General features: G+C 36.3%; 1 protein-coding gene across 1 annotated transcript in view; it reads left to right on the forward strand.

The window, feature by feature from the left end:
* The window catches only part of LOC114424040, a 48098-nt gene extending 22695 nt beyond the window's left edge, over positions 1-25403 (forward strand). Inside the window, exons 3-4 of the mRNA XM_028390909.1 lie at positions 21029-21274; positions 25005-25403. Of these exons, the coding sequence (XP_028246710.1) occupies positions 21029-21274; positions 25005-25403 (645 nt within the window). The remainder of the gene's footprint in view (positions 1-21028; positions 21275-25004) is intronic.
* The last annotated feature ends 456 nt before the right edge of the window (positions 25404-25859 follow it).

A 25859-nucleotide genomic window follows, 5' to 3' on the forward strand; every position in this document is an offset into this window, starting at 1 on the left:
GAGCTTGAACTTCAAGTCCCTTGAGTAACTAGCCGGCACATACCGCTTCCTCATGATCTTTTTCATCTCCGTCCATGTATCAACCATTGGCTCTTCATTTCTTGCTCTCTCCTTTTGTAGCCTTTTCCACCACACAAGAGCATAGTCGGAAAACTCCGTGGCGGCAAGCTTCACCTTTTGGTCCTCATCATAGTTGTTGCATGAGAAAACATGCTCTATTTTCATCTCCCATTCCAAGTAGGCCTCCGGATCATTCTTTCCTTTAAATGGATGAATGTTGAGTTTAATACCATCAATTCGGTTTTGTCTAGGAACACCATCATTCCCTCTTCTCATCCTTTCTTCTTCATTATGATCTCTATTCTCCATTTGATCCAACCTCTCATGGAGCGCATCCTCTCGTTGTTTCATTAACCTCTCCAAATGTTGCATCAAAGCTTGCATTTGGAATTGCGAAAGCCCAACTCCATCATTAGGATTAGTACCTGACATCTCAAACAAACAAATCAAACGTAACAAGACAATTATAGTTGTTGTTTGAATACCTCACCCACTCAAGTGTATCACACAATTATGGCTTTTCTCTAATGAAACACTCTTGCCTTTTACCACTCTAATTCCCCTTGAGTTCTTAGGCAATTCAAGAGATTATGGCCACAACAAAGAAAAATTCACCAATATGTGTAAGATAAGGCTAGAGAGACAAGGAAAAGGTTAACCAAGAAAAAGGCTAACAATGTTTTTAGGCACAAATGAAGGAAATAAAATTCAGAATTTAGGAATTCAAGTAACAATCCTTCATGCAACCAATATATTACCTTAAAGAGATTTTTTTTAAAAAGTTCTTCAAGCATGAACCATTCAGCCCAATTTTTTTTTTTTAATTTTTGCTTATACGAAATTCTACTTCTTCTTTTTTTATATAACAAAGAGATCAAAAGGCTTAACTTTTGCAATGGTTCAGCCTAAAAAAAAATATATGAATAAGAAGGTAATATAAATGGCAAAGAGAATAAAGAAGGATGTTACCCAATATTTCCAGCAAAGGAAGTGTTGATCCTAGAACTGGAGCTCTGATTACCAAATGATATAAACCCTAATGGCACAAGGGCTGACTTAGGATCGTCTAGGATTAAACCTTGATGGAAAATGCGGAAATTGATTAAGGAAAGGATGACGAATAAGGTGGTTAATTTCGTGGGTCTTAATAAGGTGGTTCTTGGCATAAAATGGAATAATGAGATGAGAAAATGTAGGTTAAGTGGTGGCTGGACAGAAATATAGAAATGGCAAAAACTCAAGCTACAGGGCTCCAAATGAGGTGATTCCAAAATGAGGTGAAAGGTCTCGTCTTGAAATTAAATTTAGGCTCAAGAATCACTTAATTTGAGTGCGTAAAATAAGAGTTATGGCCACGAGATAATTCTGGGCAGAAGTGGATTTTCTGGAATTGTGGTTTGAAAGAACAAGGTTGAATATGAAAGGAAGGAAAATATCACTCTTTCCGGCGAGGGCAACACACAAAGGTTGTGAAAGTCCTTTGATACAGCCAGGGTGTTCTTGAATCACTCAAGAATTTAGGAGAATCACTCTCACTAAGATAAAAGAGATAAACTCTAATTTTTTGAATAAAACTCAACTTGTCTTTATTGATAAAATGGTTCAACTTATATAGAAGCTTTACAACATATTTTAGTAATGACCCACTAACCTAAAATTAAAATAACTTAATGCCATTAACCTAGGGAGTTAAAAAAAAAAACTTAATGGCTGAGTGTAACTAAAATTGTGGCAACCAAAAGTCACCCCCAACAGCCAACAAGTTAGCCACCATTTGGTCTCCCAAAAGGCTGATGCCTAGGTTACCAATTGGGCCCTTATTACAACTTGAACTAAACCTACCTAAAGCCTTTTTAGTTGATTAACCCAAAACATATTTTTGGTCAGCCAACTTTACAAGGATTGGGCCATTATTTAGACAAACTAAACACTCTAAAATTGAGACAAAGTGGTGTCATTTAGTCCTCCTCCATTTGGGCCATGATACAACTCACAACCTTAGACTTTTCTCCTTGAAGCTTGGGCTTGTATTCAAATAGTATGGACAACACTTGTTGAAGAGCTTCCTTGGCTTTCCTTGCTCTAGCCCTTGTCATAGGTCCTCCAAGTCCTTCAAGTGGATCCTTGCCCTTGCTCTTGGTCACGTCCTCATCACCCACTAATCCCATAAACTTTTTAACACTTTCGATTTTAGGGAGAGTTATCTTAATATTGTCTGCAACAGTCATTCTCATCAACATTAGGCTGAGTCTGTTAGGTCTTTCCCAAGTTTTATAATGAACTTTCTCTTCATTGCTACTAACATCAATAATAGTAACAAACTTCTCTTCCAACATAGCAAGATTATGATCCAAAACACCGAGGTGAAATTGGATTTGCTCATTTCAGTCAGAAAAGTTAAGCCCATTAAAATTGGCTCAGATGATACATAAGAATCCAATGAATTCAAAACATGTATTACATAATAAAATTCACATAAGTGTTTTGAGACATAAAATACATGTCATACAAATGATTCATTCAGATAATGGACAATGTATATTGATGTTCTCCTTTGGGTGATACACCAACATACAACATACAAGCATAATGATGCTAATAAAATTTTAACATTATTTGACAATTAAATATGCACCAATTAGTAGTATTTATTTCCTTTGGGCATATAAATAAAACTAATGATACACACAAATTGCCTACAATTATATTCATTAATTATAAGAACAACTAATCAACCTTTGGGCGATCCATAAATGCCTTATAACAATGAATTTCAATTACCCATAAAGCAATAATCATATAATTTAGCATCCATTATTCTATGAGTAATTGGAATAATCATTAATTTGGAATTAAATAACCTTACAAATTTGGCCACTTTGGTGACTAACAAATTCAACATACATTTAATTTCAACCAAATATTATTGAAATAATCATTAATTTGGAATTAAATAACCTTACAAAGTTGGCCACTTTGGTGACTAACAAATTCAACATACATTTAATTCCAACCAAATATTATTGAAATAATCATTAATTTGGAATTAAATAACCTTACAAATTTGGCCACTTTGGTGACTAACAAATTCAACATACATTTAATTCCAACCAAATATGTATGGCATGCACATACTTATTGCTATTAACAATTCATAGCCATTCTATTAATTTCATTCCAGGCCATAAAATAATATTTGCATTTGTTCGTGTTTTTGCATTCAAACACGTTCAAGCAAATATGTAGCATATACATATATTTACTGCTACCAATAATTGCAAAACATTCACATTAATTTAATTACAGAACATAAACTTTCAATCCTTTAATCACGTTCAACAATAATTTTTCGGGAAAAAAAAAGATCAAGTGGGATTGGAAATAACAAACATAAGGTTGCAAATAGCAATTTCCAAAATTTCATAACGTACCTGCGCAGCTTTTCAAAATTGAAATTGAATCTTTACGTTTAGGCATGCTTCCTTTCTTTCGACATTAGAAGTAAAAACTTTCTCCAAATTTAATATATACATGTTGTGCAGCTTTCTCTTCGATAATCATAAGTTTTCAAATAATCTTTCTCCAAAAATTGGTATTCAACAATAATAAAATATTGCCAATAAAACAATACATGCAGCGAAAAATAAAATTCCTAAATTTCATAATTAGGATTTATGCATAAGTGAGAGAAATTAAATTATCCCTAAATTTCATAATTAGGGTTCATACATAATTGAAAGAAATTAAATTATCCCTAAATTTCATAATTAGGGTTTATGTATAATTGAGAGAAATTAAATCATTCTTGGAGAATCATAAATTTCATAACACATGCTCTGATACCACATGTAAAATTCTTAAGGGGTTTCCTAGACTATCAATGATAGGAAACAACAGGATCTTGAAACCTATGATTCTCACAAACAATTAATAAACAACAATAGATAATGATGTGTACCTTTCTCCATAGGAAGACTTGTACCTTTCTTCATAGGAACTTCTCTCCAATGCACTTTGATTTCCTTGAAAGAGAAGAGAAATAAGATTTCACTTTCTTAGGCCTTTCTTTTCTGCCTCTCTCCATTCGTGATGGCTATGGGTGAGAGAGAACACTTTCTGGTCAGGAAAGGGACCTTATTTCACGTTAGTGGGTATTAAGCCCCTTTTATAACCACTACTCCCATCAAGTAGCAGTTAGTTCTAGAAACTTCTCCTATTAAGCCCAATTATAATTTAGCCCTTAATCGTTAATTATTTACTTATTAGTCTCTACATAAGTCACATGTATCTCACATGAGACATTAATTCTTACATCTTGGGCACGACTCTCTCATCCACCCAAAACACGTGCCATTTGGACCATTCAAGAGTATCAACATAAGGCGATTCCAACAGTTTCCTAAGACCCCAACATACAACAACACATTCACATTAACCCTAATCCAATCCAATTCAATTGAATCAATCACTATTAGGTTTAAACCAAAAAACAATAACATTTAAAACCCTCACCAAAGATATCAGTGAACAGTGTAAGCCCCTCTTTCGAAAGTGAATTTGTTTGAGAGAACAACGTATTTGGCTAGGGACACGACAAGATCCTCTTTTTCGAAGACCTCGATGGCAATGTTGTTGTTGGTCTCTGCCATTGACGCTTTCATTGCGGGGGAGGTCTCTTGGGATTGATGGCGCTAACGCTTTTGAATTTGAGGGGGCGAGAGAGGAATAGGTGTGTGGAGGGTGAATTAAGAAGGAAGGTGCGGTTTGGAAGGAGGCGAGTGGGAATTAGAGTGTTGAAGAGGAGTGTACAATGAGTATGGGTGGGTGGGACGAAATTGGGAGCAAGATGAAGCGAGAGAAATTGAAAAGAAGGAGCTTTGACGGCGACAGCGGCACAGGAGAGAGCTTTGATGACGACATGAGATGGAAGGAGAGAGGGGACAAGAGATAGGCCTAAGAGAGTGAGAGATTAAGAGAGTGCAAGAATAATGAAACACTTGATATCTACGACAGTTTTATAAAATCATCTTTGAACACTTAATTTCTATGACGATTTTTATAAAATCGTCATTAAAAAGATTCAATTATTTACAAAAGTGTTACCGCGTTTTGAGCGATGACAATTTAAAAAAAAAAACGTCTTAAATCCAATGTTGTTTAAAAAAAAAAACGTCTTAAATCCAATGTTGTTGAAGATCAATGTTATAGTAGTGTTGTGTGCAATCAAGAAAAAAATAACTCTAAGATACAAGTATATATTACTCAATATATATAATATATATGTATATATTACCTTTAGGATTATGTACATATAATAACTCTATTCGATTTTATTTGTAAGATTGAATTACTTAATTAATTAAGATTAAAGAAAATAATAAATATGTCTAAAATTATAAATAGCCACTAAAAAAATTTATGAGTATTGATTAGGAAATTTTAGAATATTTGCTTTTAAGTTGATCATGATTACCTTTTGAATTTAACCGGGAGAGCAACTGCCTCCAAAAAGATATGCAAATACGGAAATGATAAGAACTAGACTTACTACAATTTGGACTTTTGGATCATGAGTATTTGTTATGATGAAACATATTCAATTTGGTATTGAAAATTGAAATAACGCCGCTATAGTTACTCATATAATTTTTAAAATGTTACAATTATATATAAAAACAATATAATATGACAACGTGTATATCAAGTTTTACAAAGTTATTAATTATTGACACTTGATATATACTATACGCACTTTAAATATCTTGTATAATTTTTAGACATATATATTTATAGATGTAAGAAAACTATATATGTGTATCAATTATAATCCTAAGCATGCATGCCAAATGAAAGTTGTCCTACTGGTCATTGGTTGAAAGAGACTGGTACGTTTTAGTCCTTGGGAGAGCAACGAAGAGAAAAAGTGGTAGACAGTGTTAACGGGAAAGAAAGAAGTTGTTAATTTCTAGCTTAGAATCTGCAGAGCACAAGCCAAAGAAGCACGGTTTTGTGCGTTTCATGTCATGTGCCAATGGCTAAGATATTTGGTTCTTAGAGGTAGAGCGGTCCCATAACAAAACTTGGATCTGCTAATCGATCTCTTGATTTGTTGTTGCCACTGCCATGCATGCATGCATGCATGCCCCACCAAGAAAGAAACCCCGCAGACAAGTATTCATGTGCAGTGAAAAAGCATTTCTCATGATCTGGAGACAGTTTGGTACGTTGGGACTTTTGGCTAGTGTCAGGTAGTTGTTTCATCGCATTCATGCTAGCTGGCTTCGCTACCTGCTGCATAATTAATTAATTAATTAATTACCCGCTTAGACTCACATCACATGTATCAAATATTCATTTAATGCCCAGGGGTCTTAGCATTGCATACATTCTATTTCTCAAATATTTTCTTTTTTCTCAAGTATTGTTCCGAAAAGCATTTAATGATATCTTCTGGGGACAAAACTTATTGAAGCATTGAATTGAATCCCCACAATTTCAACACAGAGAATATGTAAATTAAACAAAATAATGAGTGATCTAAAATTGATGAACTACATAATTTCCTTCCATGTAAAGATCAATGATTAAAAGATGACGGCAGATCAATGGCCTCCAAGATACCGTGGCGGTCATGATCATGGCATTGCGTTACTCCCTTAGCTGAGAGTCAAAGACACAGGCGTGGATTTTCATTGATAATGATAATGATAATTGTCATATGAAAAGGAGACTAACGTACGGAAACATTACCTAGTAGCTAAAACACTCCATCCTTCACTAAAGAAAACCCTTATTAATTCTTTTAAAAGTTGATTATGATAATCAAATGATGCAATAATAATTAATAGTTAAATATGTAATAAATAATTAATATCCAATCAATTCAAGTTTAATAAAATTATATTTCTTTTAAATCAATTCAAGTTTAATAAAATTATATTTCTTTTATATCAGCAAAAAAAAATTATATTTCTTCCTTACTTATATAATTATTATAAGAAACAATTTTTTATATAAATTTCAATTTGAATATAAATAAATTTTAATTATTTTAAAATTATTTGATAATATCATTCCAAAAATATCTTTAAATTAAATGATATTCTATTTCTAATAACTTTAGTAAAAAAATATATTTTAAATTTGATTAATAGAACTAAAGGATACTAACTAATTTTCTTACGTAGTACAAAAATTAATTTCGTTTATATTTAAGTCTCGGAAAGAATTTAATATTGTACTCCTTTTCAACACTACTAAATATCCTCTTTCAAGTCATGAGAAAAAATAAGAAATGAAGGGGAGTTTGCATTAACAAAGGACGTTTGTTGTTATTTTATAATACAATTGAGAGAAATCTATATAAGATAAGAAAAACTGATATTAAAAGTGTAACTTTATTAAACTTTAGAAAGTGTAAACATAACTATCCTTCACAATATCGATAACAATAATTATGACTTCTAGTGACAATAACGGTGGCAAAAAAAAAATAGTTAACAATTTCTTAATTTCAAATAAAAAGCATAGAACAAAATTAAATTTAAGAATAATTACATTAAATTTTTTAGTTAATACTATTTCTTTTATTTTTATTTTCACATTATACATATAATCTCTTAGAAAATACTAAAAAACATGGAAAATATAATTTTTTAAATGAGAAGATATAAAGTCATTAACACTAACACCAAAATAAATGGTATAGTTACCTCTTGAATTCATTATTTTAGAAATGATGTATTCTTAAATATTGTCCACAAAGAAACATTCTCAATAATAATAATAATAATAATAGTACTAATGCCCAATGAATGGAGACACAATTACTTTTACAAGCCCCACGCCTCCACCGATGGTGCGCCCGTGCACGCGCAGCAGGGTCCTTAATTTGCGATACTGATGTTTATAACAAGAGCTCCGCCAGCTTTTGAACTCTTAAACACGACAATCATTTTAAGAAAATTATCCTAAAATAATATTCAATTTTTATTTGGTTGCTACACTATTTTTTTTTATTAACTAGGCTTATATTAAAAGTGATTTATGTACATAGAGAGATTAAATCAAGGTACATACCTTATTATTTGGGCTGCTTGTGGGGGGTGTCCTAGTACATACCCATTATGTTAGAGTATGTGAATTTATCGCGTTATGGGAAAAGGTTCAGAAATTGGGCTTCTTAAAATGAGGGGTAGAATAGAAAAGAGGTAAAGGAAGGGGGATGGGGCGGAGGATGTGAAGAAAGGGATAGAATAAATTTCACAAAAGAAGAGAAAATTTGGGGGTATAAAGAGGAAAATGGAGGTGACAATAGCATTGTCTTGTTATCAATCTATCATTTGAAAGTTCCATGGATTATAATGACTCAAGTGTCCAAGCATCTGGACCAAAAACAAAGTGTCCAAGCATTGCCATAGGCCCAAGGTGTGAGGCTAGCGGGACACACAATCCTGGTGGGGAGTTGCTACGTGCACCCAGCATTATTGCTGGGGCACCCAGCAAACAGTGAAGTGACGTAACTGCCCTTCAATAATTCTTCTTCCGGAAGAAGTTTTTTCGGAAAATTTCTGGAAAAAGGTTTTCCGGAAAGTTTCCGGAAAAAAACTTCTTCCGGAAGAAGAATTTGTGACTTCCGGAAGTACCCACAAACTACTTCCGGAAGAACGTCATCCGGAATGTTTCCAGAAGAACCTTCTTCCGGAAGTTTCCGGAAGAAGATTCTTCCGGAAGTTAGCTTTTTTTTAAAAAAAAATTATTTTGTAATAATTTACTTTTAATGAATAAACTAAATTATAAAATAATTAATATTATTATACATAAATAATTAAATAATTAGTGAACATAATTATGACTAATATTTATAATTTGTTTTTTAAACTATAAAAATAAATTAATTCGAAAATTTTATTAAAAATATAAATTATTTATTATGATAACATTTAATTTCTATTACAAAAGTTAATATATAAAAAAATGATTATTATTTTATAACAAAATGAAGAAAAAAGAATTTTCATTTTATAATAAAAAGTAAAAATAAAATAATATTTAATGCATATGTAATGACGATTTTGCCTTTGTGTAATTTTCTTTAAATTAACGCGTACACGCTTCTTTTTACTGCGCTTTCTTCTCTGCTTGTTTCTTCTCTACTTTGTTTCTTCCATTTTGGTTGCTTGCTGTTGTTTCGGTGGTGGTCCCTTTTGCAGTTTCCATTGGTGGTCCCGTGAAGTATTTGAAGATTCGGTGGTCCCGTGTTCCGTTTTTGAAGTTTTGTTAGTGGCTGTTCTTCCTATTTCGTCGGAGGTACGCTTTTATGGGTATTTTTTTCGTTTTCCAGTTAGTTTTTAGAGAAGAAAAATAGTAAAAAAAGTGTATCCGGAAGAAATTTTAGGCACAGCAGGAGGAAGGTCCGGAATGACCACTTCCGGAAGACCTTCTTCCGGAAGTTACTGAGGCCTATTCCGGAAGAAGTGCTTCCGAAAAACACTTCCGGAAGAAGGTCTTCCGGAAAACACTTCCGGAAGCACTTCTTCCGGAATGGGACTTAGTAACTTCCGGAAGAAGTTCTTCCGGAATGTTAAATTATTAGCATTTTTTTATTTCTGTTTTATAATATATATATATATATATATATATATATATATATATATTTCTGTTTTATAATTTTTTTTATTTCTGTTTTATATATGTTGTGGATTATTGATTTAATTAGGTATAATGGTATAATATTAAATGATTTAGGTAACTTAAATGTATAATGGTACAAAAATGTTTTATTAGTTGTTTATTATAGTGATAAGTTTAGTTTAAGTAAATAATGTAGTTATAAATTTAGAATATATTTGTATTAGTTGTTAGTTAATAAGTAGTCAATTTATCGATGTGGTTATATGATAATTTTAATATAGTTGTGTATGATGCATATGTGCTATTAATATGTTTGTTATTTAAGGTGTAGTAAATTTTTGGATGTGGTTATATGATAATTTGAATGTACTTGTGTATGATGCATATGTCCTTAAGATGGACGAAGATCAATGGAGGTATGACTTTACGATGTCACAAGAAGTTCATATGGATTATGATTATGATAATCAAGAAGAATGTGGGGTGAATGAACCACATGTCGATTGTTCAAATGCTTTTAATACATCTCAGGTAATCATAGATAATTTGAGTCATTGGTTGAATTGATGGTTTGTATGAAAATTAATATGTTAGGGTTGCGTTGTAGGTATTCGCTACTCGAGATGATGTTTTGCAATGGGCTCGAACAGTTGCCCATGAAAATGGATTTGTTGCAGTGATTATGAGATCTGACACAGAGACCGGTAGTAGAGGAAGAAGTTCATTTGTCTTAATTGGGTGTGAAAGGAGTGGTACATACAAGTGTAGAAATAAAGAATTCGTTAGAAAAGACACCGGGAGTAGGAAATGTGGTTGTCCCTTCAGGCTTCGTGGGAAACCAGTGCATGGAGGGGAAGGTTGGATGGTGAAGTTGATCTGTGGGATTCATAATCATGAATTGGCGAAGTCCTTAGTTGGACATCCATACGCCGGGCGATTGACTAAGGAAGAAGAGAAAATTATTGCTGATATGACAAAGTCGATGGTGAAACCGAAAAACATCTTGCTAACGTTGAAGGAACACAATGCCGACAGTTGCACCACGATAAAGCAAATTTACAATGCAAGAAGTGCATATCGTTCTTCAATAAGAGGAGCTGATACCGAAATGCAGCATCTGATGAAGCTTCTCGAACGAGATCAATACATTCATTGGCATAGATTGAAGGATGAAGTTGTGGTGCATGATCTGTTTTGGTGTCACTCAGATGCAGTAAAGTTATGCAATGCATGTCATCTGGTGTTTTTTATAGACAGTACCTACAAAACAAACAGGTACAGACTCCCACTACTTGACTTTGTTGGAGTGACACCAACGGCGATGACATTCTCTGCTGGGTTTGCATATCTAGAGGCTGAGCGTGTTAATAATATTGTATGGGCTTTGGAACGATTTCGAGACCTATTTTTAAGACACGATCGCCTCCCTCTTGTTATTGTCACTGACAGAGACCTAGCACTGATGAATGCAGTGAAAACTGTGTTTCCCGAGTCTACTAATTTGTTGTGCAGGTTTCATATCGATAAGAATGTGAAGGCGAAGTGCAAATCTTTAATCGGGGAAAAAAATATGTGGGACTATGTAATGGATAGCTGGGGTACTTTGGTTGATTGTCCGTCCGAACACGAGTTCCATGAGTCACATCAGAAGTTTCAAGTTGCTTGTTCGCCTTGGCCGATGTTCATTGACTATGTTAACGACACATGGATTATCCCCCACAAGGAAAAATTTATTACAGCATGGACGAATAAGGTCATGCACCTAGGCAACACAACAACAAACAGGTATTAACAACTGATTTTATTTGTTAGTAACGATTAGTATTAAATGGTATTTAATTGTTGTATATTTTCATGTTTGTTGTGTATTTTAAATGTAGGGTTGAATCAACTCATTGGGCTCTCAAAAGAGTACTACAAAATAGCGTTGGAGACCTATGTAGTGTTTGGGATGTCATGAACAACATGATCACGCTGCAACACATCAAAATTAAAGCATCCTTTGAAACCAGTACGCATGTGGTTGGCCATGTATATAAAAAAACCTTATACAAGAGGCTTCTTGGGATGGTTTCGAGGGATGCTTTAAATCAGATTGCTTCTGAGATTGACCGTCTACGTTATCTCGGCAACAATCTCTCTTCTTGTGGTTGTGTGATGAGAAGCACGCACGACCTTCCTTGTGCATGTGAGCTTTCTAGGTATACTACTGGCAGCATCCCATTGGAGTCAGTCCATCTTTTTTGGAGGAGACTTTGCTTTTCAGACCAAGGGTTATGTGAGACGGAAGTCACCATCAAGGAAGAAATAGAGGTCATATCTAAAAGGTTTGATGAACTTGATGTGGCTGGCAAAGTAACTCTGAAGAGTAAACTTCGAGAAATTGCATACCCTGATCATAACTCTATGTGCCCTCCTCCGTCAAAGGTGAACACTAAAGGTGCACCGAAGAAACCGATGAAAAGAAGTCAAACATCCACAAAGCGTGATCCGTCTTACTGGGAGTATGTTGATGCTTTTCATTCTGTTCAAAGCAGCAACTCTCTAGTGAAACGAAGTGCATCATGTTCTCAACTGCGTCAGCCAACAAGGATCATCCCGATGTTTGATCAATTTGCGTCATTCTTTCAAGGTTTCATTCGTGACGTTGTGGATGTGAAAGCGGACGGTAACTGTGGATATCAGTCCATTGCCGCTTTATTAGGTATGGGGGAAGATTCGTGGCCGTTAGTGCGTAATGAATTGCTTAAAGAACTTGGCAGGTGGTCGCATGAGTACATGAACCTCTTCGGTGGCACAGAGAGATTTGAACAATTAAAGTTGTCCCTACTTGTTGATGGCTTTTCAAAGGTATGTTTTTAGGTTAATTTTTTTTAATAACAATGTTTAAATTACTTACATGTGTATGTTTGGTTCATTCAGGTTAGTGTGGACAAGTGGATGGATATAACAGACATGGGATATGTGATTGCTTCACGGTATAACGTAATCCTTGTATCGTTGTCCCAACAACAAAGCATGACATTTTTCCCTCTTAGAAGTCAACCACCACCTGACTCTTCTGGCCACCGCATCATATGTGTCGGTCACGTGTTTGGAAATCATTTTGTTCAGGTACATTGAATATAGTTAGTGTAACAATTATGCAATGACTTCGCTGGTTCGTTTGGCACGGTCAGCGCATGATATAATGTTTGTTCATGTACAACAGGTTTATTTGAAAGACCATTGTCCGTTGCCGCCTCCAGCGCTGTTGTGGTCAAGCAATTGTTATTCTCAGGCAAAGCAGTGGGCAATTCCATATATTAGTAGAATGCAGCAATACACAAGCTTGATGTCATTCAAAACACACTATGTAGACCTAAATGAAGACTAAACATGCATTGTTTATGTAATTGTATTCATTATGCGATATAATTTGTTGTAACCCGTTACTAACCAATTAATATTATCAAGTACTCGTTTGGTTAAGCAAGGAAATTGTTGGTCCAACAAAAATCATTTACGCGTGCAGCATACATCATTGTCATAATTGACAACACATAATGACATGCATGCGTATTACAGTTTGAGCACGACAACACATTGGTTGACTTCAGTACACATTCTGAAACTAGCAGTCGCTCGACAACACATTGGCTGACTTGACTACACATTTACGCGTGTCTATTTTTTTGTAAACAAATTTAAACAAAGGCTCGGTCACAACCATCTATATATATGGCAGACTAGGCTACTAAATCACACATTATCTTGCTTTCAAATAATCTCCCAACTGATACACAAACTATGGCATTTTTAGGAGAAACTAGCAGTCAGACGATTGTCAACTCAAGGTTGGCTTTCATTTATCCAAATGGATCGATTATTCACAATGATATTGGGGTTTACTTCCAAACTTCAACTCCGGTGCCCATTCGAGTACCAAATAGGTGTAATTTTGCAAGCCTAAAAACCAGAATACACAATACCCTTCAGCTATCCGACAAACAATTTTTGGATGAAATTCACTACCGGAAGCCATTCACCGATACAGGTAACCAAATTCGCTTTCAGTGTATCAAATTGATAAATGATGACGATGTCAACACAATGTTAATGTGTAATGATCAATTTTCTTGTGTTGGTCCAATTGAGTTATTATGCACCGTTGGAAGAACACCAGATGGAATAATAATCTTACTTGAACGCATTATGCCTCGTATTCATGACGCGATCCTGTATTACAACGGGAAATGGAACATGCCACCGCAGAACAAATTTGTTGGATGCGCGTTCACAGGAAAAAATCCTAAGAAATTTCAAATTCCTTCAACATGTACCATCGATGAACTGAAGAATTTAATCAAGCAAGTTGCACCTAAAGGGATTCCCCCTCTTGGAATTCACGAATCACAAACGGTAAGATGATTGTTTTTCCGCCAAACAGCTCGGTTTGAGTATTCAGATACGGTTATAAAATATGAAATAAATGAGCTGATTACCAACGAAGAACTGCTGAAGGTGTTAGTACAATCTAACTACTGGAAAAAAATATGGACCAATAGAAATTTTAGCTGTCTTTACTAAATATATTGAAGACGAGGTCAGTGGGACGTCGCTAAACAACTGAATGTGATGTTTAATTTTTTGTTTTTTCGTTGATGTAACCTTTATCTATTTACGGCGTGTTTAATTCCCATAATAAAGTTGAATGTGTTGTTTCAGTGGTCTAAAAAATTAATTGTTAAAAGGATCCATTTCCTATTTTTTTGGATTTTGAGGCTTTGTTTTGACGTGTTAGTTGACGAAACCGGGGAACGGGACTATTTTTTTTGGGTTCTTTGACGTCCAAACATGAGAAATGGCCGCCCTCCATTGACTCAGGGCACTGGCACACCCACGCAAAAAAATCCCAAACATGGGTACTTGAACATTGAAAAAGGGTCCATTTCCTATTTTTTTGGATTTTGAGGCTTTGTTTTGGCGTGTTAGTTGACGGAACCGGGGAACAGGACTATTTTTTTTGGGTTCTTTGACATCCAAACATGAGAAATGGCCACCCTCCATTGACTCAGGGCACTGGCACACCTACGCAAAAAAATCCCAAACATGGGTACTTGAACATTGAAAAAGGGTCCATTTCCTATTTTTTTTGGATTTTGAGGCTTTGTTTTGACGTGTTAGTTGACGGAACCGGGGAACGGGACTATTTTTTTTGGGTTCTTTGACGTCCAAACATGAGAAATGGCCACCCTTCATTGACTCAGGGCACTGGCACACCCACGCAAAAAAATCCCAAACATGGGTACTTGAACATTGAAAAAGGGTCAATTTCCTATTTTTTTGGATTTTGAGGCTTTGTTTTGACGTGTTAGTTGACGGAACCGAGGAACGGGACTATTTTTTTTGGGTTCTTTGACGTCCAAACATGACAAATGGCCGCCCTCCATTGTCTCACGACACTGGCACACCCACGCAAAAAAAATCCCATACATGGGTACTTGAACATGGATTTTTTTTAAAGTCAACCTTGTAGTATCTTATATGGCGATTTCATTGTCATGTAATTTTTTAAAAATATTTAGTTTTTGGTACAACCTTATATATTAATGGTGTAAATTATGAATTATGAATTATTAATGATTTTAAAAACTTTTATTTTTTATATAATTCTTACAAACAAAACTCATGATTATAGGTTCCCTTTTTTTAAAAATAAATTTAAAACAACCGTAAACTTCGCTTAAGGACAACAAACAATCGGAATAATAAACTATATTATAAAATAATAAACTGTGCAAAACACGTCAACTATATTAAACAAAAACTGTAATAATTACAAATATTCATGTCAACTACAACACAAAAAATAAATACAATGATCAATGGTCCGTGCGGCGTCTCTGACGAGCCCTGACCGTCCCATCAGCATTGGGTCCCCCTCTCGCGATCGTCAGGCAGTCCTGCATAATGTCATATAACTCTGTGCCTGCAGTGACTATCCTAAGGTTGAGCACACGCTCCAACCTCTGTGCAATCGCCTCATATCCCTCGTAATCATCCTATCAAAGTCATTAAAAACATTTATTATGAAATTTAAAATAAACAACAACTCATAAAACATTAAACGCGCAAATAATCTTACCACATGTGGAACTTGGGGGCTGGGCGGCTGTATGTAGTCCTCAGGGTTTGCAGCTGGTGCATCCCTCTGCTGGTCACCTGCCTGGGTCAGTGTCATGAAAGGGTGAGATATACGGAAAAACCACTCCATGTAATCCGCAGATACCTGCCCAAGCACTAGACAAAGCTGACCCGCAGGTAGTAAGTGATCCGCAAACTCCATCCACCTGTCATCTATCTGATCGTGTGACAATCGTGCACTAACAGGCGGCGGAGGGATGCTCTGGATGTAACCGAACTGGCGTACCACCCTCTCCAGTCGAACCGTGACGATCATAGGACCCCATCTGAGCTGACCCTAGAACGATGAAATCTCCTGAAACGCCCTAACCCCCCGATGCTCAGTGTACGACAACCAAGACACATCTGTGATGGTCAAAACATCACAACGTGCCCTGTACGGTGCTCCTGTGATGCCCTTCGTGTGCGCCTTCGACGTCAACCACCAGGAAGCACGTGGGGACGTCTCCTGGTATGTATCGTCAGTCACGCACTGGTGCACACTAGGGAAGTGCTCATAGATCCAGCACTACACAATAATTGAGGTTAACATAACATAAAAACATGTTTAAATCATAATCGAACCTAACATATTAATAAACACAAAATTTACCTAAAGTAGCGTCAAGTACCCCGCAAGCTGTCGGGTGGTGGTCCTACAAGCCTCATCTAACTGGTCATACATATGAACCAGCGCGGTAACCCCCCAAGCGTAACCACCACTATGAGCGAGGTCCCGGAAAGCGTCAAGGTGAACCACATGCACATATGTTGCACTCTTATTAGCAAAAAGAGTGCAACCGACAAGGTGCAGCAGATAAGCGCGAGCTGCGACAATCCACCGCCGGGCCTGACATCTGGTCTCATAAATGTCACAAACCCATCCTAATCGTACATATGCTCCACGTGTGAGTGCTGTCTCGGCTCTGGCCTCCTCGGCAAACACTTCCAGCAACTCCGTAAGCAAGAATCTGGCCTCCTCCGTAGAAAGAGCGTGGAAACTGTGCAAGGCGCCAGTGATGGGCAAATGTAGGATGGACGACACATCATCCAATGTGATCGTCAGCTCTCCTACAGGAAGGTGGAAGGTGCTGATCTCACTGTGCCACCTCTCCACAAATGCGGATATAAGTCCAGGATCGCCAGTAATAACTGAACAATCTATCAGTGGACTTAATCCTGTGGCAGCCACCAGGCCTTCAATCTCAGGCACTGGCCTCCCAATCAGTGTCACCTTCCTCCCATGTGACACTAACTTCAAATCAGGACGTTCCTGATTTGAAGTACAAATTATACAATTATTAAAAAAAATTAATCATAAACAAATAAATAAACAATGACAAATAATTAACAAATTAAAATACCTGTCCACTCCACACGGCATGTGCAACATGCTCGGCAAATGATGTGAGCACTAACGGGTCACGTGGACCACCAGGGAATCCCTCTGCAGCATCATCACCATCTGACCCCTCACCACTATCAGCACCCTGTGCGTCCGCACGCATCTCAGGTGCCTCCGTAGGCTGCTCAGGGACATCATCAGTCATGTCAGCGACGTCCTCAGCCATATCACGTCCCTCCGTAGTCATCTGATGAACGCGTAGCCTACGGGCTGAGGCAGTAGGCCTACGCCTCTCAGGAACATCGCCAGCATCCTCGTCAGCAGCTCTATCTCTGCCTACAACTCTACCTATGGCACGACCTAAACCTCTTGTTTTGGCCATGATCTGTAAATCATGTCGAACACGTATTTTTTTCGGTCAAAATATACACAATTTTCTTTATAAAAAAACAACTTTATTTATAAACAAATAAGACTAACTTAAATCAAATTATTTTCACACATACACAACCTGATTTTTTAAAAAAATTAAACAACTTCATTTATATAAAAAAACAACTAATGTAAAAAAAATTTATTAATAAACATGCACAACTTAATTTTTTTAAAAAAATTAAACAACTTCATTTATAAAAAAAAAAACACAACTAATATAAAAATAATTCATTACTAAACATCCACAACTTAATTTTTTTAAAAAATTAAAAAACTTCATTTATAAAAAAAACACAACTAATGTAAAAAAAATTAATTAGTAAACATCCAACTCTTAATTTAAAAAAAAAATAAGAAACTTCATTTCTAAAAAAAACACAACTAAATTACTTAGTAAACATCCACAAGTTAATTTTTTTTTAAAAAAAAATAATCAACTTCATTTATAAAAAAAAACACAACTAATATAAAAATAATTCATTACTAAACATCCACAACTTAATTTTAAAAAAAAAAAATTAAACAACTAATGTAAAAAAAATTATTTAGTAAACATCCACAATTTTTTTAGAAAATAAAATACTTCATTTATAATAAAAAAACTAATTAATTATAAAAAATTATTATTTTTATAAAACTTCCAAAACACACAACTTTAATTATAAAAATAGACAACTTCATTTTTAAAGAAAAAACACTAATTTAAGAAAATAAACAATAAACAAAAACAAACACAACTACTTTTATAAAAAAAATAATTTACAAATTAATATTTAGTAAAAATACACAATTTATATTATAAAAAAAACATGACATCAAAAACACAAACCTCATTTTTCATAAAATCTAAAAAAAAAAATAACCAAAATAAATACAATAATTCATTTTAAAAAAAACAAAACAATTTCTGTTTAAAAATTTTTTTAAAAAAAAAGCAAAAAACAAAAAAACAAAAAAACCACTTCCGGAAGAAGTGGTTCTTCTGGAACCATTCCGGAAGAAGTGGTTCTTCCGGAAAGGTCTTCCGGAAATTTGAAAGTTCTTCTGGAAGAGCGTGTCTTCCGGAATTCTTCCGGATGAACCACTTCTTCCGGAAAGTTCCCGGAAGAGGTTTTCCGGGAGTCTTCCAGAAGAAGTGTTCTTCCGGAAGCTGTTTGGTTACTTCCTGAAGAACACTTCTTCCGAAAACTTTCCGGAAAATGTTCTTCCGGAACTTCCGGAAGAACCCCTAACGGGTCTTCCGGAAGACACCGCCGTCATCCTTTTCCGCCATTTTTTCCGGCGTACTCTAATCTTCTCCCCTCTCGTCTTCTACCCTAAGGTTACTATCCTAAGGTTCCACTGCTGAATCAATACTGGATAGTAAAAGCAATGGAGAGTTAGGGAGACTAACCTCGAACGCTGTTCGTGGAGAAGACAGAGAAGAAGAAGAAGCTTGGCTCGTGGTGTCCGGAAGAAGATGAAAGCTTGGCTCGCGGTGTCACGGAGGATCAACAGGAATGGAAGAAGAAAAGAAGCAGCAGTGGTCTTCCGAGAAGAGGAGCGCGTTTTTAAATTTTTAACTTAAAGGGGAAAATGGCCCATTCACTAAAATTGATGGGTGCACCAGCAATATTGCTGGGTGCACCTAGCATATCCCATCTTGGTGTGGGATATGCTAGGTGCACCCAGCAATTTAGTGAATGGACCATTTTGCCCTTAAATTAAAATTTAAAAAAAGTGCAGCTCCCTCCTCCCCCACCTTTTTGGCCTCTTTCTTTTCTTCTTCTGCTCCTTCTTCTTCCTCGCGCCCCCACGCCTTCCTGCTGCCATTTTTGATCAGCTGTCGTTGCTGCGTTTTTGCCGTCAAGGTTAGTCTCCCCTAACTCCCCTCCCCTTTAATGTCTAATGGTCTTGTAGCATTTAGCCTAGGATAGTGGAACCTTAGGGTAGAAGACGTTGTCGGAAAAAATGGGGAAAAAGCGGACCTGGAATGTTTGGTTCGTCCAGAAGAACCTTCTTTCGAAAACTTTCTGGAAGAACCACTTCTTCCGAGAGTTCCGGAAGAAGTTGTTCCGGAAGTTTCTCCGGAAGAAGGTTCTTCCAGAAACTTTTCGGAATAAGTTGTTCCGGAAACTTTCCGGAAGAAGGTTCTTCCGGATGACCATTTGGTTCTTCCGAAAGAACCTTCCGGAACAACTTCTTCTGGAAGTTTTTTTTAAAGAATTTTGTTTTGTTTTTTTTAATAAATGAAGTTGTTATTTTATTTTTATAAATTAAGTAGTGTATATTTTAGAATTTTTTTTAAAAAAAATTAGGTTTGTTTTTTTTTTTTTGACAAATGAAGTTGCTTTTTTTATAATTTAAGTTGTGTATCTTTACTAATTATTTATTTTTAAATTATTTGTATTTTTTTTTATAAATGAAGTTGTTTATTTTTATAAATTAAGTTGTGTGTGTTATGGAATTTGTTTTTTTTTAAATAGTGTTTTTTTATAAATGAAGTTGGTTATTTTTATAAATTAAGTTGTGTATGTTTTAAATTTTTTTTAATTAGTTTTGTTTATTTTTTATATAATTTTAGTTCTGTATGTTTACTAATTATTTTTTTAAAATTAGTTGTGTTTTTTTGTTTATAAATAAAGTTGTTTATTTTTATAAATTAAGTTGTGCGTTTTGGAATTTGTTTTTTTTAAATAGTTTTTTTTATAAATGAAGTTGGTTATTTTTATAAATTAAGTTGTGTATGTTTTGAATTTTTTTATATATAATTTTAGTCGTTTATGTTTAATAATTATTTATTTTTAAATTAGTTGTATTTTTTTGTTTATAAATGAAGTTGTTTATTTTTATAAATTAAGTTGTGTGTGTTTGGAATTTTTTTTTTTAAAAAATAGTCTTTTTTTATAAATGAAGTTGGTTATTTTTATAAATTAAGTTATGTATGTTTTGAAATTTTTTTATTTAGTTTTGTTTTATTTTTATATATAATTTTAGTTGTGTATGTTTACTAATTATTTATTTTTAAATTAGTTGTGTTTTTTGTATATAAATGAAGTTGTTTTTTTTTATAAATTAAGTTGTGGATGTTTAATAATTAATTATTTTTACATTAGTTGTGTTTTTTTTTATAAATGAAGTTGTTTATTTTTTTCTAAATTATGTTGTGTGTGTTTTGAAATAAATTTTTTTAAATTAGTCTCTTTTTTTTATAAATGAACTTGTTTTATTTTTATAAAGAAAGTTGTGTATGTTTTGAAATAATCATATGAATAGTTTATTTGACCCAAAAAAATATGTGTTCTACATGATTTGCAGATCATGGTTAGAACACGAGGTTTAGGTCATGCTATAGGTAGGGTTATAGGCAGAGATAGATAGGATAAGCATGATGCAGTTGATGTTCCCCAGAGGCGCAGGCCTATTGCATCAGCCCGTAGGCAACGGGTTCATCAGATGACTGAGGATGTTCCTCACATGACTGAGGATCTCCCTCATATGGCTGAGGATGCACCTGAGATGACTGCGGATGTACAGGCGACTGTTGCAGAGGACTTAGGTCATGATGGTGCTGAGGGATTCCCAGGTGGGTCACGTGACCCATCAGTGCTGACTTCATTTGCAGACCATGTTGCACATGCCATTTGGAGTGGACAGGTATTTTAATTTGTTAATTATTTCTTATTGTTGATTTGTTTGTCATTAATTTATTTTTTTTATATTTGTAAATTTGGAATGCTTTGTATGTGGCGTCCCTAAATTAATGACTGGTTTAATAGTGATAATTTAAATAACAAAAACCATGGTAAATTTTTTTTTTCTTCTTTTTCTTTTTCATTTCTTTCTCTTTTCACCATAACTAGGTTTAGAAGGAAAATCCTCACTACAGAGTCCTGAATGGCCAGTTCACAACTCTATTCGGAGTCATTTCTTTCTTACCGCTCATAATCTCTAAACTATTTTGCTGTTTCAAAAGGAAGAATGTACCAGCCATTACTTTAGGTCGTCACATGAAAATAAAAGAATAAAATACGGTCGATAAACTCTTTTACAAATAAATTTGCTAATGCTTTCTTTTCAAATAACAAGATCGATCATAAACGTATTCATCATTTAAAGCTGTCCAAAATATGGGAGTTTTACAAAATACATAGTGTCATCCAGAGCAAAGGTGTCCATAGTGGTGGCTTCAGCCACAAGTATACAATAATCAAATTCCTATACATCAGGTCTACCCATACAAAACAAAAGAGTAAACCTAACAGTCAGTCCTAGATACACCCACCCTCAAAAATACACAAAACTAATCCAAGGAGCTGTCCACTCCACCGTGCGCTGAAGCGTCCGTGCAGGTTCATCTGGATGCACCAAAGAAGTAGCCGTGAATCGAATGGTGCCCCGAAATCGGCACCTCGTGTTGCCTTCGAGGGTCTCCCAAGCTCCCTCTAGGCACTCCATCTCTACTCGATCACGGATTAGCTGCGCCGCCATCACGATCTACAAGGAAGAAAAGAAAGGGGTAGACTCTTTCACAAGAATCTAACTGCACTGCACACCATTTGTCTCATAACCACTACATGCAAGTAAAAGGGGTATTTTAAGGCTTTCCATCTCTGGTAATCGATTACACAGCCTTGGTAATCGATTACCAGAGGCTAAACTTGAATTACACAGCCTCAGGACATGAAATATGCAATAATGCACTGTGTAATCGATTACACATGCCTGGTAATCGATTACCAGTGACCCATTCCTCTGTGTAATCGATTACACAGGCTGGTAATCGATTACCAGAGGCTTCCACCATCTCCCAGTTCCCTTTTTAAGCCTGGTAATCGATTACACCCCTTGGTAATCGATTACCAGAGGCTTCCCTAGCTTCCTGACCTCGTTTTCAAGCCTGGTAATCGATTACACCCCGTGGTAATCGATTACCAGAGACCATCTTAGCCTCCTGTCTTCATTTTTAAGCCTTGTAATCGATTACCCACCCTTGGTAATCGATTACCAGAGGCCATAACCCACATATCAATCAAAGTTCACAGCTGGCCAGCCACCACAAGCCTCCTTGCTTTGTGGTCTTTGTTCCTTTTATCTGTTGACTGCCAGGAGCTCGCCTGCTTAGGTACATCACAGGTTCTCACTGACCGACTATGCCCGGGTTGGGTCGGGATTGGTCAAGCTTGGTTTTGGGCAATAGCACCCCACCTGACGTCCCCAAGGTCTCCTGACCCCCGCGACATATCTCCAGGTACCACTCTGTGGTCAACAATAAAAGCAGGAAGTTTCACCCTTCAACACTTCCTCATCTCAAGCTTGTAGGATTATGGGGTACCCATCACATGTGGTACTAGGTGGCGGTCGGGCGATGGTGCACAACAAGTTTTCCACATCCACAATGCGCGCATAAACCCACCATCCCCTGTTGCCCACCTCCAACTGAGCTCACGTACTCCCACGTAGCCCATATCCTCGTTTCTCTCAACACCGGGTCCCCATCAATCCTCCCAAGCTTCCACAACATCCAAGCAAAACAACATTCAAACAGCACAAGCTGTCACAGCCAAGCAAAACAGAGCAAAGGCAGAAAACTCTGCTCAACACATCAACCAAAATCACAGCTTTTCTCACTTAAAGACCATAGTAACAATTCCTTCGATCCAATTCGTTAACCGTTGGATCGACTCCAAAATTTTACTGGAAGTCTATAGTACATAAGCCTACATTTTGACCGTTGGGATCTACTAGCAAACATCCAGAACTCATTCTGCACTAGACTTTCCACAGCCAACCACACACAAGCATTTTCTGCACCAAGCTAAAATCCTGCTGCACCTATTTTGGCAGCAAAATTCTGCATAAGTGCAGATTTCGAAAATCACACTTCCCCTCATCCAATCTTGCTCAAATCAAATCCTACAAGTCCCAAATCATGTATCAAACATGTCTAAACCAAAGCCAAGCTTCAAACTACAGCAACACAAAATCTAGGTGTCCAAAACCCCTCAATTCAATGGGTTTTCTAGGTTTGAAAGGTGAAATTTAGAATGAGGTAAATTTGAAGCAAACTCTCACCTCACACAAGTCCATAACATCAATCTAAACTTGCCCAAACTGGATTTACACCTAAAATTCCACCAAATCAAAATTTGACTCTTCAACACCCAATTTTGCCCTAGAAATGGCTCTTGGTTCACTTTGGTCATTTGTTTTTCTCTCTAGCTCAGCCTAAACTTTCTCACATGTCCTAAATGACATTTCAAGCTAGTATTAACTCACTTTAACCTCCATTTACCACAGAATTTAGACTTAGCCTTCCAACTCTCAAAGTCTCACTCTTTTTCCACTCATAACATCACATTCTCACTTTCTAACCCTAGGTTAGTTCTACCCTTCATCTCTAACAGTTTTCCATCAGCAATTTCAGCATATAAACATCATCACAAAAACCCTAAAACAGAATGGGTATGTCTAACTCATCCAAACATGGCAATTTCAACAAGTTTTCAGCAAATGCCTTCACAAATAATCATCACACAGCCGAAAACTAACAAAACCACCCATCATATCTCCCAAAACCCCATACCCACGAAATTTAAGAGAGAAAGAAGTCCACCCAAACCTGAAATTTCGAAGTCCCACTCGCCACGCACTTCACGACTCCAAAAATGCCCTCCTTTCGCGATTTGGAGCAGAAATGAGCACCAAAGGTTGAAGCTTTGTGTGGAGCTTCAATGGAGAATGAAGAAGAAGAGAATGGCAACGTGAGGGAGAGAGAGGGCTGTCTGAAATTTTGTGGGGCTGAGTGAATAGAGAGAGAGTTGCTTTTTAGTTTTAAAAGAAAGGGTTTTCCCTTTTTCCATTATTTTATTTGAGCAATGCCACATGTCTCCATTTGAGTGGAGCAAGAAGGGCCCACTTTCCCTTTTTGACTGTGACCCATACTCAGTCACAAAAGTGAGGAAAATCTGACCTTTGAAACGCTAAAATCTTGCCTCGGTTTGCGTGCCGTTTCTCTGGTTCCAATTCCTCGCGTTTCTCTGCGTCCGTCGGGGCCAGTTTTCGAAAGCAAGCAATATATATATCAAAACGCTCAGAATAAATCCCCGAGCGTGGTTGAGAGGTTGGTTTCGTTAAATTCTAAGCCGCACGCAAAACGATGATGTTTAAACTAATTAATTAAGAATTAACCCATAACCTCCCAGTTATGGATTTCTCTTCTTTAATTAGTCTAACCCGCGTATCTTGCCCCCACTATTCCTACTTCTACCAAGAACATATAGGCATAGACACTAAATAATACTTATATATATAATCATTCAAAATACATCGTCTTCAAAAATTCTGGGTAGAAATTTCCAGGATGTTACATTGTACATCAATTCAGGAATGTCCTGAGTTGAATTTGGTGTCGCACGGGAGGAAGGTGACATTAATTGGGAGGCCAGTGCCTGAGATTGAAGGACTGGTTGCTGCCACAGGATTAAGTCCATTGATCGGGTGTTCAGTTGTAATTGGCGATCCTGGACTTATATCCGCATTTGTGGTGAAGTGGCACAGGGAGACCAGCACCTTCCATCTTCCAGTAGGAGAGTTGATGATCACACTGGATGATGTGTCGTCACTCCTCCATCTGTCTATCAGTGGCGCCTTCCACAGCTTTCATGCTCTTTCTGTGGACGAGGAGGTATTTTTGTTGATAGAGTTGCTTGAGGTGTCTACTGAGGAGGCTAGAGCCGAGACAACACGCTCACGCGGGGCATATGTACGGCTGGGATGGGTTTGAGACATCTATGAGATGAGATGCCAGGCACGACGATGGGTTGTAGCAGCTCGTGCTTATCTGCTGCACCTGGTGGGTTGCACTCTTTTTTCTAACAAGAGTGCAACATATGTTCATGTGGTGCATCTAGAGGCTTTTCGCGACCTGGGTCAGAGTGGTGGTTATGCCTGGGGAGTTGTCGCGCTGGTTCATATGTATGACCAGTTAGATGAAGCTTCTAGGACCACGACACGGCAGATTGGGGGGTACCTGACTTTATTACAGGTAAATTTTGTGTTTTTAAATATGTTACATTGGATTATTATTTAAACATGTTTTTATGTTATGTTAACCTCATTTTTTTTGTAGTGCTGGATCTATGAGCACTTTCCGAGTGTGCATCAGTGCGTCACAGATGATGCGTACGAGGAGACGTCCCCACGTGCTTCCCGGTGGCTGACGACAAAGGCGCATATGAAG

This window comes from Glycine soja, chromosome 8, assembly GCF_004193775.1.
Source record: "Glycine soja cultivar W05 chromosome 8, ASM419377v2, whole genome shotgun sequence".
Lineage (NCBI taxonomy): Eukaryota > Viridiplantae > Streptophyta > Magnoliopsida > Fabales > Fabaceae > Glycine > Glycine soja.